The following is a 17,830-nucleotide window of genomic DNA, read 5'->3' as shown; positions in this document are numbered from 1 at the left end:
TCCGGGGACCCTGAAAAGTTTTAATGGCTTGCGTGGTTTTGTAGAATAATTTCGAGAAGCAACAATTCTTTCTTGCTTTTGCGAGAACAATACACCAATTGGTCATATGTCGCAATTTGTTTCTTTATATCAATGCACGTATTGCACTGAGTATTTAACAAGTATTTTTCCTCAGAAGAGCAATACTTATACGCTAGCGACAGCTTACTTACTATGCAAGAATGGAGTTTACTTCGCAAATATTCTCTTTTCGCTATCTCCCTTCGTTATTTCTATTCTAGCGGCTGCATAAGTTGCCCGTTATAAACAGCTCTGTTCGGGAAAGCACACAAATGAACAGAACTTCCAATTTGGGAATGCTTCTAATTTTTATCAATTTAAACCATAAACATACTATGGGATTGTAATGTATAGCATATCAAACAAATCTTAGAAAATTTCCGATTCGATTGGTATGCAAATCGTTAAAATCCGTTCGCAGAAAATAATAGTTATTAACGTTAATTTTATTTCATAAAAACGTGACCTGTTTTATGATTTGGCACCCTTGATGTAAGACGTAGTCCTACGTTATTGAAGTGCAGAAAAATAGTTTTTGAATGAAATCATATTTTAGTATTATTAAATTAATTGAAGATCTTAGCGGAAGATTAAAAAAATTGCACATTTTGAAAATGATGTACACTAACTTTATGGCAAAAACGTACGATTTTTTCTGTTCAAAATCGTCGAGTATCACTGGAATAACAGATTCGTTTGAAACTTCGTCTGTTCTTTATAACTACTAGTCCAAGGGAAGTACGGTAGATTTGCCATGGCACATAAAAATTATGATTTCTGAGAGTCGTGCAAAGTGTTGATCAAAAAAGTCCGAGGGTCATATCAAATTCACCGTATCGATGGCCATTTTTGGATTCTATCAATATTGTTCTTCTCGGAAACTGCGTCAGGTCAGATCCAAACTACACTCTGACAGTGCACCAGGCTCTGCAGGAATAATTTTTTATCTATAGTACATGTGTTTCTGAAAGTCTGTTCCGATGCTTCGTTATTGGTTGACCAGTTTTCAGAAATAATCTCTCTGACGAAACCGATGAAGTAGTCACTACTCGATACTTTGGTACATTCTTTCTATAAGTACTAATTATTCTGATTGTTCGATAAATGATTACTCGATTATAATTGCAAATACTCGAATATTTGAACTAACCGACATTGCTATCGACACTAGCTAGGCGAGGTACACTTTGGGTTGCGAGACGATAGGTTTCAGATTTATATTGTTTTCACATCCATCACATCCACGATTGCAAACTGTAGATATTCATCTGAAGTAGTATATTACAATTGTCGATCAAAACCAAGTGGCTTCAAAAAAACATCCAAAATAGTACCTGACAAATGTACAGCACAAGACAGTCACTGTTCTATCAACAAATGTCTGCAGGCGATACTTGGATAGCAACTGTGTTTGTAAACACATTTGTTCATTACGTGAGAAATGACCGATTAGTTAATCGTTTTACCTTACTTGATTGCCTTGAATTTGACATCGCAGCCATTTTGGGCTTCCTTTCTCGTTCAGCGGAAGTCTCGAATAGTTTTGAATAACGTTTACGATTGTCATCAGACGAAATATTATTTTTCCTGGGGAAACTTTTATTCTCCTTTCCTAGTTTGAGGCCGAATTGAGCAATCCTTAAAAGATTCTATCGAAATCGATTCGGAAGTTGTACGCTTTTAGATCGGAGCTGCCTAGCGAATTAATGGCGTATCCCACGATATGTTCCCACACTTCCCGGAGCAAAATCATCCCCTCAAATTGGTTTCGAGGTACACAGTCATCAGTTCTATTAGTTTTCACCTTTTAATATGGCTGATAATTTAAAATCAGACGTAAAGCCGTAAAATCTGTTTTGTAAACAGGTTTTATATTTTTTTTTCCTAAATCATTCATTTATGTTTTCAATTGATAAAATTTAATAAAATTTATTTACAGGTTAAACTACCATGTTCGTACTGATGATGATGATTTTTTTTGTTTTGTTTATGTATATTGTAAAAAAAAAGTAATAAGCGTTGTCTACGAGAGTTTGAGCCTCGCGCGCGTTTGGTCGGCCTGGACTATGTTAATGGAACACTGGCAGAACACTGATACATGATGAAATTTTTATGTGGGTCTGAAGTGGAAACTGGAATGGGGATAGCTCATTGAGAATTGTCGTAAACTATCTTATCATAAGATGGTTATATCGAGTATTTGTGAATGTGGCAGATCTCTATCATGTTCTAGGTAGACACTTTTAGATATTGGGTTCGATTCCCAATCTGTCAAGGATCTTCCCGGGTTGGAAATTTTCTTGACATGCCTTAAAAAAACTTTGGGTCTGAAGTTGGGATTATCATTATGATAATGTCGATAAGGATAGGACCATTGTTTTTCTTTTAAAGTTTTTGCCTAATTATGATGTTCGATTAATAGAAATTCATGCCTGCAACAAAGTCAGTTCGCTGTTTTGTTTTATAATACTGATATCTTAATTTGGTTAAATATAAATATTATCTATTAGATAAATCGGCCAGTTCAAACCTTTGTAGGGGTATGAGGTGGGTCATCATCATCATTAAAAATTTAGACATCCTCAAATTAAAAAAAATCAATTTTAGTTTACGTTGCTGAAATGTGGTAAACGACTTGTTTTTTTATGTTTCTCGAATTTCCATAACTGATGAATAGTTTTAACAACGCTCATGGAGCAAATATTTATGGAGCCGTAAATCGCTTATGCACAACTGTCGACACCTTTGGAGTTTTTTTTTGCGGATTTCCAAATGGCTTATTAAAAATTAGGCCAGAAATATTACGTAATATTACATTTTACGTAAGTTTGTAAGATATGATGTGCATTCACATGTGTTACTGTTAGAAAGCACAGGAACATGAAAGTGTCCAATGTATCTCCGCACAACGGAAATTACCTCTTCATTCGCCAAAAAATTGACATAGGTACTTTCTTCTTCTATTCCTTTGTTCCAATCAATAGTCGCAACAATGGCGCAAGCCCATTCTTCACCGTATCCAAAACCTTCGGGAAGGTGGAGTCTCTGCATCCCATCCCATCGCACCCAGCTCGTCCACCTTTGCCGCCCCCTGCGATATGGCCAGAGACATAATGGTAGAGCGGAGCTTTATCAATAAGTCGTCCAACCAAACTGTCAGAAATCGATTTGATTAATTGCGCTGGCTGACTGGCTGCTGCTGTCAGCGTTCGGCAATCAATCATGGGAAATCGCAGTTATTTACTGAGCGCTTTGTTGTGCTCGGATGGGGGAAAATCCCCGCTAACCTGACTTGACTGGCAACGATCCTTCTTTTCCGGTCCCAAGCCCCTCGAAATGAGCCAATAACAGCAACAAAAAATGCAAATAGAAGGAGCCAGGCTTTATTGCTCCCATCTAGAGGTCGAACACAGAGAGTGCGGGTTAAAATAACATTGAAAGCGGATATTTTACAGAAAAATCAATATTTTATTGCTTAATTGGAGGGTTTCAGGTGCCGCTTCCGAGTTGTGCGCAAGCAGAGATGGATGGCAAAAGGGACCGTCTCCGACGGATAGATGCACACTTTGAGATCCTAACAAGTCGCCGCAGCTCATAATGTTGATGGTATATTTCGCACATTTTTCACAAAACCTTTGCTGAAGCTTTTCAAGGATTGTGCTACGTCTAATGGGATAATGCCGACAATTGCTGTCGACAAAGAAAGCAAAAAAATAAAACAGGGATAATCCAATTACAAGTTCGAGCAAATCTCGGCATAATTTCTACAACCCAAACATAAACTGCTGAGGGTGAGATTAGCCGTAAGTCATAGCCTAGAATCAGAAGTGATTAGCCGGGATGGAAGGCGGTATGGGCGCATTACGCGCCAATTTGTTAGTGCGAGCGAAAGTTGTCTCTAGGGCCGAATTTCAAAAATTAGCACTCACTCGAAATGTTTCCCCTGCTGTCGAGATTGCGAGTGGCATAACGTGCGGTTATGATTATTATGTTTCACCAGGGGAACAACAAGATAAATGAACATCGTTTTGTGACAATGAGGGCATGCTGTTTGATGGTACGTGCATAAGGAGAGGGGTGCCGTTGTAGTGTTCGAAATGATGATAGCTTTGCTCGCTTTGCTGCGATCTGTTCAATTTCACTAATTTTTTTTTCTCAAAAATTTAATATTTTAATATAAGAAAAGAACTATGTTTGCGCCCATTCTACTTCTCTGGAGCAACGCCAATCCGTCGCATCCCTTCTGGTTGCCATGAGGCTAGTAAGCTTGTCTAATAGATTTGGCGACTTTAGTTTTATGTCTTTATGGTACCGGGCACAGGGTTTTCATCGTGTTCTCTGCAGGGCTGTAAACATTAAGAACAAACCGAATATAAATAAAGTGATCCTTAAGAGCGAACCGTTTGTATTTTTCTCCCCCTATTCAAGCACAAGCACAAGGCGGCGTCGTCCAAGCCAGAAAGGACATTCCGCTTCTCGCAGACCACCGTTCTCTGTCTGTTCTGTATCGGCGCTGAACCCCAAAGCAAAAGAACCCTGCAAACCTAGTAGAGGATCACAGATAATATGAAAATACAACACATAAACAATTCGCCCTTTACGATTGTTTCGTGCGCCGTTTTGGTGAACCCCCGGGAAGACCCTTGAACGAGAAGCTGCAGCTAGTTTATCGGCATTTTATAGTTTGTTTTATAGTAAATAAAACAACTAAATATATCGTGTGCACACTAAACACACACACACACACACACACACACACATATATATATATATATATATACAAGTGGTTTGTGCTCGAGCAATGGGTTGTTAGGGATCCAGAGACGCACTTTAAACCGAACCACCGATTGGGTCGTTTCGGGTGAAACACAACGGCAGCATGATTTATGTCTAAGGTTGAAATTGATTTTTGTTTATAACTGCGAGCGCGATAGGCGGAGAGCTCTTTGGAGCTGTTTACTAACACTGTAGTATGTTTGCAGCTGGCCTAAGATAGGATGGCGATAGCGGGTGGGCGGATGTGCGAGGCGTTTTTAACGAGATGATTTTGTGTAGTTATGTCCATAAAGCTTGTGATACTCTACATCATAAAGTCAAATTTTTGCTGGCCGCCAAATGGCGGAAGCTTCTCATTGTTTCAACATTAAATCAGATACAGCAATTACAACCGTTTCGTTTCCAGATGTCGATTAAGCAATGTTTTCTGGCGTTAACGATGGCTACATAAAATGTATATTCATTAAATTTTCTGCGCTGGAAATCATATGAAACTCTTTTAATTTATTGTGTCATTCCTAAGTACATGTAATATTTGATTAGGTCCAGTAGTTTAAGTTGATTTAAATTTTGCCTATGTAGCGTATTATGAGTATTCTGTGAACATTGTCGCTTGTTATTGACAAAACATAACATTTGGTTGGATTGTTCATAACATACAAATTCAAAACATGTAAAAAAATATAGAAGCACAACTCTGGGATTGGGGGGTCTCCGTAGCCACATTGGTTGCGCGTTCGCTTAGTAAGCGATCGATCGTGAGTTCAAAACTCAGGGCCCTCATTGACCATCTTTGTGTTGTTACAGAATAGCTACGTCCACGCAACAATCATCAGCGATGGAGATCGATCCACGGTCGAAATAAGATCGATTCATCCATACAACTGCTCTGCTCTGCAAGAAACATCGGGCTGCTGTTCTATAAATAACTCAACAATGATCAATCAACTGTCTCCGCTGTCCGGTGGTCCAACTGGATAATGGAAGAACAGAAAGAATAATCTTACGCCTAAATGGTGTGAATGTACCATATGAAATGGTATAGAAGGAATACTGGCGAATAACAACTGTGTAATGTGCTAATTATAGATATGATAACCATGTGACATGTACACGATTCAAATTCGGCTCTGTTATATCTAAAATGCTAATGAACCTTAAATAAATAAATGGGATAAAAAAAAAACTCTGGTATTTTTTCCTACTAATAATTTTATTTCTTACGTCAACAATACAAATATAACTGTTCATTTGAACCAAAGAACTTCTGCTAGTTCAACAACATCGAACGATATCGACATAACGGTTGTTTTGTGATTCTGATAATGCCATAGAACAATCCCTGCAAATGACATAAATGAAAGTGGATCATTTTTGAAACATACTAGAGGACGAGTTTTGAGAAGCATCTATTGTTCCCCATCCGATTCAAGAGCTGCAAAAACTGCATAGAATCCGACAGATTGATATTGACTGCAACTAAAGCTTTCGAGTACAATGTTTGAGTCCAATATGGTCACTATAGCGAATTGAGATTGGCTTGGAATCGCGTACTAATAAAGTTTACAGTAAGCAGACATCACGTTACGCCACTTGTATACGGTTGTCCCGTTAATTCAAAACTAATGACCAGAAATGGCCAAAGAAAAACCACAAAAAATAGAAAAATAATGTGAATCATTATTTTTGTTACTAGCGGTCGAGTTGGATTATACAAATATGTTTATTTTTACATAAAAAATGTTTAGTTCGCGAATCTGGGAAAGAGGGCTTCTTTGTCATCCAGCACTATTTTTCTAGATGTCAAGAATTCTATGAGGGAATTTACCAACAGTTTTGCGTTGGACACATAGAAGGTGGACTACGTGTACCGTTTAAAATCCACACACAAAATTAATTCTCAAAATTCGAGTTTTTATCCGATCATCACCATATTTTTAGGGAGTGAAAAGAAACAATTTTAAATAATTTTACCCAACAGATCAAACTTTAGATCAATATGAATGTGTGTGGATTTCAAACGGAACACCCTTTAATATAGCTACAAACTTATTCAAATATACTCCAACCTTGAACCATATTTCAGGCAATAAACGGATTCCACGTTGGTAGAAGTATTTTGTTTTGTATTTTGAGCAATACATTTATCGAGCAAATTTTGAATTTCTTCACTAAATCAGAACCACTCTTCAGAAAAGGCCGACGCCATGAACCGAAACAAATAGTAGTCTGAGGGAGCAATGGTCGAGGAAACCCCAGTTCACTAATTCTACATAATTCTTGGCAGATTCACGAACATGTGGTCTGATGTTGTCATGCTGTAAAATTATTTTGTCGTGTCTATTCTCACATCGCATGTTCAAACGCATTCGGTACCGTTCACCAGTGATAGTTTTGTGTGTTATGCAGCTTGTCGGTGGCTTTCCATGTTCTTTATTATCCAAATCAAGATCACATTTTTCGCACATGGAAAAATGCAAAAAAATATCCACAAATAACCGTTTATCCGGTATCGAATTTGAGATTTTCGATGTGATATAAATATTGATTGATCACACTTCGATCAAATGAACTGTAAAACGTTCTGAATCATACTTGTATACGTTATGATTTTAAAAATACGCTATGATACGTATACTTTCAGAAGCTTGTAAACAAAGCCTAGCATAACGCTGCAAGTTCAAACTATGTATGTGTTCATATGAAAGATGAGTACGCTCACTGCAATCATACACTTGTTACAGCCATAGTTACAAATTATCATTGCCAGGGCTCGGCAAAGTCATATTCAACTGAGGATAGTCAGGGGACTATGTAGCCATCAGCCTTCACATTCAATTGGAAATGAGTTTTTGCTTCTTCCAGCAGTTTCTCTGTCAACATGAATCAACAGTCACTCGGGCCGTCTCACTCGGGCACTCTCGTCGCTAACGTCTAACGACACTCCGTGCTCATTTCATTCTTCACCGTCAAATCGACTTCATATTGAAGTGATTCCCCCAGACTGAATGCGTTCCTCTCTCTCATGTATCATGTATGCATGTATCAAGGTAAATAGAATACTAGGTATATTACATATACTATTTACGTTGTGCATGTATGTTCACTATGTTCACGGTGGGTAAACAATGGAACCGTCTGGTATAAATACTTTGTTGCAGCAGAAATCAAGTACATGTCAGAGTGGAGTAGTAGTGTTTGGTTGAAGTCAGGTTGAATGAAGAGAAAAAGGAATCTGAAGAAGTCGTGACGTTGATTTGACGGTGAAAAGTCAATTAAATGACCACGGACCATCGGAGAGCAGATAGCAACGAAAGCGCCCGAACGATTTTTAATTTATGTTGACAGAGAAACTCCTGGAAGGAGCAAATAAACTCATTTCCAATTGCTCCACAGTCCCCAAACCATTCTCAGTTGAGTATGATTTGCCGAGCCATGCTCTCAGCACTTCTTTTGAATCAAATCATCAACAATAAGTAAGTGTACGATCGTCTGTGAGAGGCATGAGAAAAACATCGTTCTAACGGATGTCAGAAAAAGGCGAATGCATTCAAAATCAATGCTATGTAAATCCGTAACCATGTTTGCACGTTGCACGGGATTGGTTTGCATTTCGGGGCAAATATGTTCTAGTATTAGCATATCCACACGCGAATCGGGGAAATCATAATAAATGACAGCATGACTTAGTTGACGAATCGCCGAAAGTTTACCATTTACCAATTCGTCGAGGAGCGATTAAACGAATCAATTGACAGAAGGATTACCACGGTATACAACGCGCGGCATTCGAACACTCTGAACCGATGAATATCTAAGCCGGACGGATTTAGCAAAGGCACTGCTGCTGCTGCCCATGTGGTGCTTACCGCTTATCAAGACCAAACATCAAACGGAACCAAAAATAGTAGGTATATTCAGCCAGCAGATCACAACTGACAACGAACTAGCAGCGTTATCTATCGCGCTATCCGCACACTACGAGAAAACCACAAAAAAGTGAACTTTTCCGCGCATATGAGCCCCCCTAAACTCCCACATGCTCGCGCGCTCGCACATGCACACCCCCTCTATCTGCGAAAGTGGGCATCATAAATAATTTGTCGTAATCTACCGCAATAAAAGGATTAATACTTTTATGGTAATATCAATATAATAATGGTATTGATTTTTATTTTGGTCATATATTTCTCCAACACAAGAGAGATACACTGCTCGACTCGACTTTTTCCACCCAAATTCAGACCGCATTCGGAGCCGGAAAAATAAATGTCAAATTTATTCAGTCAGAATGTTGGAAACAATTTGCCAACCACCCGTCGGCTTCTTATCATCACACGACCCGCATGTCATAATGAAGTTCAAATTCCGGGCTACAGGCTCCCTGGGGCCCACTTAACGGCTTCCACCACCGCTCTCGGTAGCACCGGAAAAAAAACATCCCTCTCATCGGGGGATGCTTCTTTTTGTCACTTAATAAATATTCATCGTTGATTGTTCTGAGATTTCGGTTTTCTACCCTGCCGGGGTTTGGTGAACACAAAGAGCGTGATGGCCTTGTTTTTATCGACCATGCCAAAGTGAGAGTAACGAATTTGGGACTTCCTGCGCCCGGCCCGGAGGAAAGTGTCCCGTGAAGCCCACCGAAGGACGAACATATTTTGACTGTTTCGGGTTTTCGGGTGGTTCTGTGCCCAGCTCAATGACACATCCACAAGGTAAGCGTAACAGCAGCACCGTGCAACCGTGAAGAAGGTTTGGTAACTTTATTAAATGTTACGTAACCACAGCCGACAGTTGTGGAAAGGCTAAGAGAGAGAGACACACAAAAAAGTGAACCAAAAGATTTATGTCTTCTGCCCTGATGGCTGCTGCCGTTACGGGTAAGCTGCGCTGATGAGGAACGTTTGGTTGTTTGTTACCCGTTTGCTTTTATGTCGGGTTGGGAAACATTGTTACGGAACATTGTATATAAGTGGGTTGACTGTTTGGGCAGATATCTTGTTTGTGTGTTTTTTTCCGAACATGTAAACTACCTAAAGGAAATTGGTAACAAGTGTGACTGATTCGAAACGCGTAATATTTGATTGTTTATTGTTTATGTTTATTTTAGAGTCTTTGGTGAAAATTATTAAGTTTTCGGTATTGCCTCATTGCTCAAGTTCCTAAACTCAAACTCCTCAATCGATCGTCTAGCGCGAAACAGTAATTGTCGAATAAATAAAGATAGGTGGCTCCCGTGGCAACAAAAAATGAAAGTTATAACTGCTTCTGCGTTCGAATGATTGTTTTGCGTTATCAAAATTAAGAATTGACAGTTAAGTTATCGTCGAACTCGCATCTTTGGTGGTTGAATTTCGGAAGATGCATAATCAATTGCTGTATTAATACTAAATACTGATTAATATTGAATGTAATCAACGGGTAGATTCATTTGTGAGAGAAAAATTGTAAATTTGTTGGTAAACTGTACTGACGGAGTGAAATGGACACCAGTGAGTGCGGGTAAGACGCACAGTGAGAGGTTAGTGATGGAAAGAACAAGCAACTCGTGCTCTCTTTATATCTCTCTGTTCACTATTCAGTTGCTTGACAGACAAGCGATGAGAAAGATTGCTTCTCTGTCTGGGGGTTTTCCAGAAAAAATACACTGGAATACACTTTTTTTGCGAAACATTTGACAGAATGATTAAAAAAGGTATATTAAATAACAACAGATTACATTAGGATCTAAGAAATAGTAAACATAGTTGAGTCCCTTGGCAAATTATGATGTTGCAATATTTCATTCATCTTCTCCGTGTTTGATTGTTGGCTTTAAACACTCCCTTTTCAGACTTTCGCTGGTTTCACGCCATTTGTTATCCGGTTTAATAATATTATTTTAGTCTCATCTGACCAAATAACCTTCTTCCTATCATCAGTTGTCCAATTGATGAGATTTCGCATCCCCTTCAGTTGTTTTGCAATGTTTTCCTCTGATAGCCATGGTTTCTTGAGTGCTTCTCGACCCTTAAAACCTTGTTTATGAAGTCGGATTTGCACTGTTTGACTTGCCACATGTATGGAAAAGCTACTCTCTATTTGTTTCAAAATTTTAGAGGCTGATAAACCTCGATTAACTTTTGAAACAATAGCCCTGTCAATTGAAGAAGTTTTCTTTGATGGACTGCCTGATCGCGTTGTTGGTATCCACTATTTTTTAACTACTGCACTGTTTTAACAATCGGGTCTTTGCTCAGTTGGACGATATCAGCATTTTGACGATAACTTTAGCCGGTGACATGTTCTATTATCATTTTTGGGTAAATTTTTAAAAACGCTAATTTTTCAATTCCTTCCTATTATTTCATGAATACACAGATATAAAATCCTCGTGTCGTTTGCAGTCTTACTTATTGCGTGCTTTTTGAAATCCAAACAACGAGAAGCAAGAGAAGTTTTGATCATGAAAATAAGATTTATTCAGCAAGATTTCATCAATTCGAAGACCCTTCAGCCAATACTTTACCGGTAATCCGTCATCTTTTTTTTTATGAGCTTTGTTGACGAATCCGATGTTCTGATCCAGCTTGCTTTTCTACCCACACTTTGCGATTCTCCGGCGAACAGTTCGATCAGAGGGTTTCGTGTATTTTTCTTTAGATGTTTCCTTTACTTTCCCCATGATTTTTGTACCCGTTTCGCGTTTTCTGCCTCTTCCGAGGCGATTCACCACTGATCTGGAAGTCCTGTACTCGTTTTTATCCAACGACTGCTTTACTTATACCGTACATTCCTCTGTTACTCAACAGCGATTCTAAATCTCGAATTCCAAATCAAACAGTTTGCGAACGCGTTACAAAAGCGCATGAAAGTGAACGTTGTGTTTTCAAATGTCTAAAACGCAATGAAGCGAGGGGTCCTCTGATGAGTGTTCGTACGTTTGATGTTAATTTAAACACTGGATGTTTTTTATGGCACATTTCAATATATCGACTGTCAGCTGTCGATCCAATCATTGTTTTGGAAGAAGAAGACCATCATAATTATTGAAAATCTCTAACGCGTGTGTTTCATGAACTGTGACATAACCATTATATTTTGTGTTTCTTTTGCAATATTGTGATTTTTTGTGAGTTGTTTGTTGCTCAATAAAACAATAACAGAAGAATATAATGAAAAATCTTTTGGACCCGCTGATTAAATAAAATGACAGGAGATCTAATGCCGAAGGGGAATGAGATATGCTGAAAACTGCCCTTTGTGGCCTTGGGCGAGATAATTCCTGCTTTTTGGATGGATAAAATGATAAAAATTATATATTGAGGATGAATGAATAGTTTCTCCACTGCTATTTCTGCTTCAAACCAACGGAAAAAGAAGCTAAATACATCAACGTAAATTTCAATTGGATTTATTGTACAACAAAATAGAAAGCTCAAATCGTACGATCCGTTGTCAATAATTTGTGAACAGATATTTGTGGCTGTTGATTTTAATATTTTTAAATTTAAATAATTTTTTTTTGCTTTGAAGCTATTTTCAGCGAAATTGCTAACAGATATAACTTACAATTATATCAAACGTTTTACAATGCATGATCGGTTATTGCAATTCATCCCTTTGAACAATAATGTGAAATGGAGTAATTGGCAGGATTTATCGATGCTTATAACTTCGTTTCTTACCGGAAATACTACTGAATATATGCTAGCACATAAAACTATATCTTTCATCAAATTATAGCAACACATACTGCGCCCCACTACGAAGAGCTAGTTCACTGTCAGTGATATCAAATAACACAGAAATTCTCTGCATTTTTTTGTGCATATAACCTTTTGCTCATACCTGCTCTTGTAATTTGTAATAAAAACTGATACGAACAAAATTATTACAATGTTTCGGAGTACTAAAATCTATCCAGTAACCGAAACATTAGAATCACAATAAAAACTAATACTTATGAAGACCGAATGTCTGCCAGCTCTTCTATGCACAGCGGCATGTGATTAATACATGTATCTTAATTCAGCGGCACGTATTAATAAATCTGTAAACAAAAAATCTTTGAATGAAAATTCCTCGTAGTCTCTGGTTCAACAACAAAAAAGCCTGTGAGACATTAAAAGTCGCAGTACGACTAGTTCCAAAAGGGCTCAATTTCCTTTAGAAATTTCATCGCAATGACTAAAGATGTGCAATTTATGCGATGCGACCGATTGATCATTTGCTCGACATCGTTTATTGTACTGCATAATGAAAAAAAATGTTTTGACTCATAAACGGTAAAACTTTGGAAATAACAAAATTACAACTTCTTATTCCGTCAAACAAAGCCCCAGGGAATTCGGAGAACCACTCTGTCTCCCGTCTTACTGAGAAGATCTTCAGAACACGATAATCCGTTATCACATCGCGTTCGGAGCGCAAATAAAACAAGCGCGCGTTAAAATTTAACGCTTATTCATGTCTTATCTTCAAGATTTGTGTACTTTTTTTTTCCGGGCTATCTTCGAACCAACGGGTCCGCTGTAATCATCATCTGGCGTGGAATGCGTGCCGTCCCGTAACTTTTGGGGCTGGCAATAAAAATCGGTTTCGATTTTATTGGATTATTAGGAGCCAATATCTGTTTCCGCAGAGTTACGACCCATTTCGCGTGCAAGGTTACGACCCGATTGTGCTATAAAGTTCATCCTCGTTAATTAATTAGTGCGCTCGTTACATCGACATTCGATTTCGGTTTTTCGATACAGAAAAAAAAACTAGACTGTGCTGTTATAGCAGCTGAACGATACAACAGTAATAATAAACGCACCAATGTGTCATTATGGACGACCATTTCAAACTGATATAGAGCTTATCTGGTCGCGAGCATGTAGCTTTGTGTTGGTGTGTTCAGCGCGGCGAAATGAAATATAAAAATTAAATAAAAAGGGTTATAGCGCACGTATCTGGATTAATGGCTTCGGGCGGCATCTTTTGATTGTTAGTTATGGTTCACCGGGGGAACACAACAAACATGCCCTTTTTCGGTTGTTTAACGATGCTTTAACGATATCGGTTATCGGTGCTTTCTGCAACTGATTGATGAATTAGCTTTTGAGCGGGGCCTAATCGTGACACATTAAGCTCTGGAGAACAGATGTACATTTTGGTGCCACCAAACCAATTTGTAGCTGGGATCATTCACATCACCATAGGAAAATCATCACCAAAACCGCCAAACTGTGAAAAAGTGCGACTCTCTCAGCATCACGTGGAACGAGGTGAAGCTACCTGCCGCATTGTACAACATTCAAGTATCTTGTTCGTCACGTTTGTTTACATCGTGTTTTCGTTTATTCTATTAAAATAGACCACTTTTGAAACACGAACAGCCGAGAAGAGACATGAAAAAATAACACCAGGGCAAATATTTATCTGATAACAATCTGGTTTCAACTGAAGCGAAGTTCAGGGATAGATAACCCATCTAGGCTACCAACGTTTTATGTCAAAGCTGCAAAATGCTCACATTTTGAAGCCCTTCTGAAGCACTCCGCTCTGTCGATCGTTCTATTTTTGTCAGATTGATCATCACGTCTTACCTGGTTCCACTTTGTAACTACGTCAATGTGCGGTGACTGCGGTATTTTTCTGTTTTTCATTATGTGTACCACACGACAGTCCGTAATCAGTTTGTGCTGTTTAAATAGACGTGAGCTCTTATCAACGAAGAATAGACTAGTGGGAAGGTTCCTTCTCCGGGGAACGGGGTGAATTTGGGAGAGATGCTTCTTCTTTAATCCATAAAGCACGTATAACTTTCAGAAATATCAAACTACTACTACATTAAACTACTTTCTGGAAATAAAACTAACAAATTTTTCTTCTCTTTCCATTCCACAGGGAAAACCCGCACCAAGGACAAGTACCGCGTCGTCTACACCGACCAGCAGCGAGTGGAGCTGGAGAAAGAGTTCCACTTCACTCGATACATAACGATCCGGCGGAAATCGGAGCTGGCCCAATCGCTCCAGCTGTCCGAGCGGCAGGTGAAGATTTGGTTCCAAAATCGCCGCGCCAAGGACCGCAAGCAGAAGAAGAAGGCCGAAAACGGTTCCGTCAACCTGTCCGGCCAGTCCCTGATGGCAGTCCATTCGCAGCACAATGCCCACCACCAAGGTATGTCCAGTTTGCTCGTGGACACCAAACCGAAACTCGAACCATCGCTACACCTGTCCCACTTGCATCAGATGAGTGCCATGAGCATGGGCATGGGTTCGATGGGATTACATCCGGCACATCACCATCTCCACCATCCGCATCTGGGTATGCCCACGACGCAGCATCTAAATCAGGGCTCTTCCCCACAGATGCCACCAACCTCCTTAAGTATAATGTGATGTGGTTCGGTTGATAACCTTCTTTAAAAAAAAACCTAGCACGTAAGGCCCTAAATTATGATCGAATAGCCTGCTTAAAAATAAATATAGCGGAAGGAAAGTCGTTCGGATTAGTTAGGGAGGGTTGCATCCGATCAGAAGTAGGGGAAACTGCGCGATACAGCGTGATACATGCGAACTGTTGCCTTACTAAATCAAAATCATTAAACCATTTTGTTTTGTTATCCCGGGACTTGTAACCGCCACCGACATTCCGGTCACGTTGGGAAACTAGAAAACAAAAAAAGTGACAACCATTCCGCCGTCCAAAATCCAAAACGGAAAACCGGCAATGTCTAAAATACCTATTAATGAGCAGCAAAATTCCCCAGTCCGGATGGTGGCTTAGTACCTTAACAAAAACTCCCGCGACCTCTCCCCACTGCGTGGCGCGCAACCCTGAGTTATAGGAACAAAAAAAGTTAAGATTATTCTTCTTGAGATTCTTTCAAAACCAAAACGCGAAAGAGAAGTATCGAAAATCGATTAAACTTTGGAATCGTAGTAATAGCGAAACAAAAAAAAAACAAGTGCAATGTATAAAATGATATACTTTTTAATCAATTTAACTTAGTCCGTAAGAATTGTTATTCTTCATAGCGTAGCAAGTTTAGTTTTAGACGCAATCGTGTGTGAAGCCTTCGAACAAAACAAACAAACAAAAAAATAAGAATAAAAACAAAATCAGCTACGCACCAGCTACTTAATAGGATTAGTTGCCCGTTAGTGCGGATATTGTGATTTACATCATTTCGTAATAGCTACTAACGCGCTGTAATACTTCGACTGTCGTATTGATCTTATAGATCCTGGTTTGCTTTCATCACTCCCATTCTGCAATATCTCCACGGAAACAGTATTTACAGAATTTTCCACAAAAAAACTGTAGATTATTTTTTCGGTGTGAAATATGAACTATACTAGATATACTAGAGAATAAAACTTTGAATAAGTGAGGGGAAAATTCTGTATTGTATAAAAAAAAAAGTTAACGGCGAAATAGAGACAACTACAAATCAAAATCGTTGTTTGTGTGCTTGTGATATTTTTATTTATCCGAAAGAGTCTTTTACTCCAGTTTATATTTGTTCCGCTTTTTAGATGCAGTTGCGTTTGTACGTGGGATATTTGATAAGTTTCGTGGTGGTGAAAAAGTAAAACAAGCATGTGGAGTTGAAATCGACTTTATTGTTTTCCTAAATATTCACCATTGACCACTTGAACTTGACCAATTTAGAACCTATGAACTTCGCCCCCATCACATCAGAAGAAAGAAGAAATTTCGGAAAACGAAAACGAAAAAATTAATTTATATAAGAAATTATGCTTTTTCACTGTGTGACAATTATACCCATGATGTTTTTCCACGCCACAATATTTCTAAAGGGTGTGTCACATCAAATTGCATCACGGAAAAAACGCTGTAGAAATTCGCCCAGTAGACCGATCCTTTTGAAAATTTTAGACAGTAAAATAAAAACTATTAAACAACTTTTGGCATTTTCTTTTTATTCATACTTCGAGCCCAAGCCCGTATGCCCGCACCTTCATCTTTACCCCGTCCATAAGGTTCTGTACAACGTCAGGTAGTAGTTTTTTTTGAACAGAAATCCATTTTCTCTTGAAGTCCGCCTCCGATTTGACATCTTTTGGATTCTTCCGGAGGGCCTGCTTCATAATCGCCCAATATTTCTCTATTGGGCGAAGCTCCGGCGCGTTGGGCGGGTTCATTTCCTTTGGCACGAAGGTGACCCCGTTGGCTTCGTACCACTCCAACACGTCCTTTGAATAGTGGCACGAAGCGAGATCCGGCCAGAAGATGATCGGGCGCTCGTGCTGCTTCAATAGTGGTAGTAAGCGCTTCTGTAGGCACTCCTTAAGGTAAACCTGCCCGTTTACCGTGCCGGTCATCACGAAGGGGACGCTCCGCTTTCCGCCAGAGCAGATCGCTTGCCACACCATGTACTTTTTGGCAAACTTGGATAGTTTCTGCTTGCGAATCTCCTCCGGAACGCTGAATTTGTCCTCTGCGGAGAAGAACAACAGGCCCGGCAGCTGACGAAAGTCCGCTTTGACGTAGGTTTCGTCGTCCATTACCAGGAAATGCGGCTTCGTCAGCATTTCGGTGTACAGCTTCCGGGCTCGCGTCTTCCCCACCATGTTTTGCCTTTCGTCGCGGTTAGGAGCCTTCTGAACCTTGTATGTACGCAGGCCCTTCCGCTGCTTGGTCCGCTGGACGAATGAACTTGACAAATTCAGCTTATTGGCGACATCCCGGACCGAACTTCTCGGATCACGTCTAAACTGCTTAACTACGCGCTTGTGATCTTTTTCACTGACGGAGCATCCATTTTTGCCGTTCTTCACCTTCCGGTCGATGGTTAGGTTCTCGAAGTATCGTTTTAGTACTCTGCTGATCGTGGATTGGACGATTCCCAGCATCTTACCGATGTCCCGATGTGACAACTCCGGATTCTCGAAATGAGTGCACAGGATTAATTCACGACGCTCTTTTTCGTTCGACGACATTTTTCCAAATTTACGAAAAATTGACAGTGAAGCATGGCCAACGTGATCTATAC

General features: G+C 39.4%; 1 protein-coding gene across 8 annotated transcripts in view; it reads left to right on the top strand.

Moving 5' to 3' along the window:
• Positions 1 to 16,274, top strand: part of LOC129779581 (homeotic protein caudal) — a 72,635-nt gene extending 56,361 nt beyond the window's left edge. For 5 of the 8 annotated variants that reach the window (XM_055787142.1, XM_055787139.1, XM_055787141.1 and 2 more), the window contains one exon: positions 14,713 to 16,273. In XM_055787142.1, the coding sequence (XP_055643117.1) occupies positions 14,713 to 15,209 (497 nt within the window). In that variant the 3' untranslated portion in view covers positions 15,210 to 16,273. Of the gene's footprint in view, positions 1 to 14,712 lie in introns of all 8 variants that reach the window. The other 3 variants (XM_055787146.1, XM_055787145.1, XM_055787144.1) reach the window with 1 other exon arrangement.
• Positions 16,275 to 17,830: the final 1,556 nt, after the last annotated feature.

Source organism: Toxorhynchites rutilus, chromosome 3, assembly GCF_029784135.1.
Source record: "Toxorhynchites rutilus septentrionalis strain SRP chromosome 3, ASM2978413v1, whole genome shotgun sequence".
In the NCBI taxonomy this organism is placed as follows: Eukaryota; Metazoa; Arthropoda; class Insecta; order Diptera; family Culicidae; genus Toxorhynchites; species Toxorhynchites rutilus.
The sequence above is the reverse complement of the archived record's forward strand: the minus strand, read 5'-3'. Positions and strand labels throughout refer to the sequence as shown.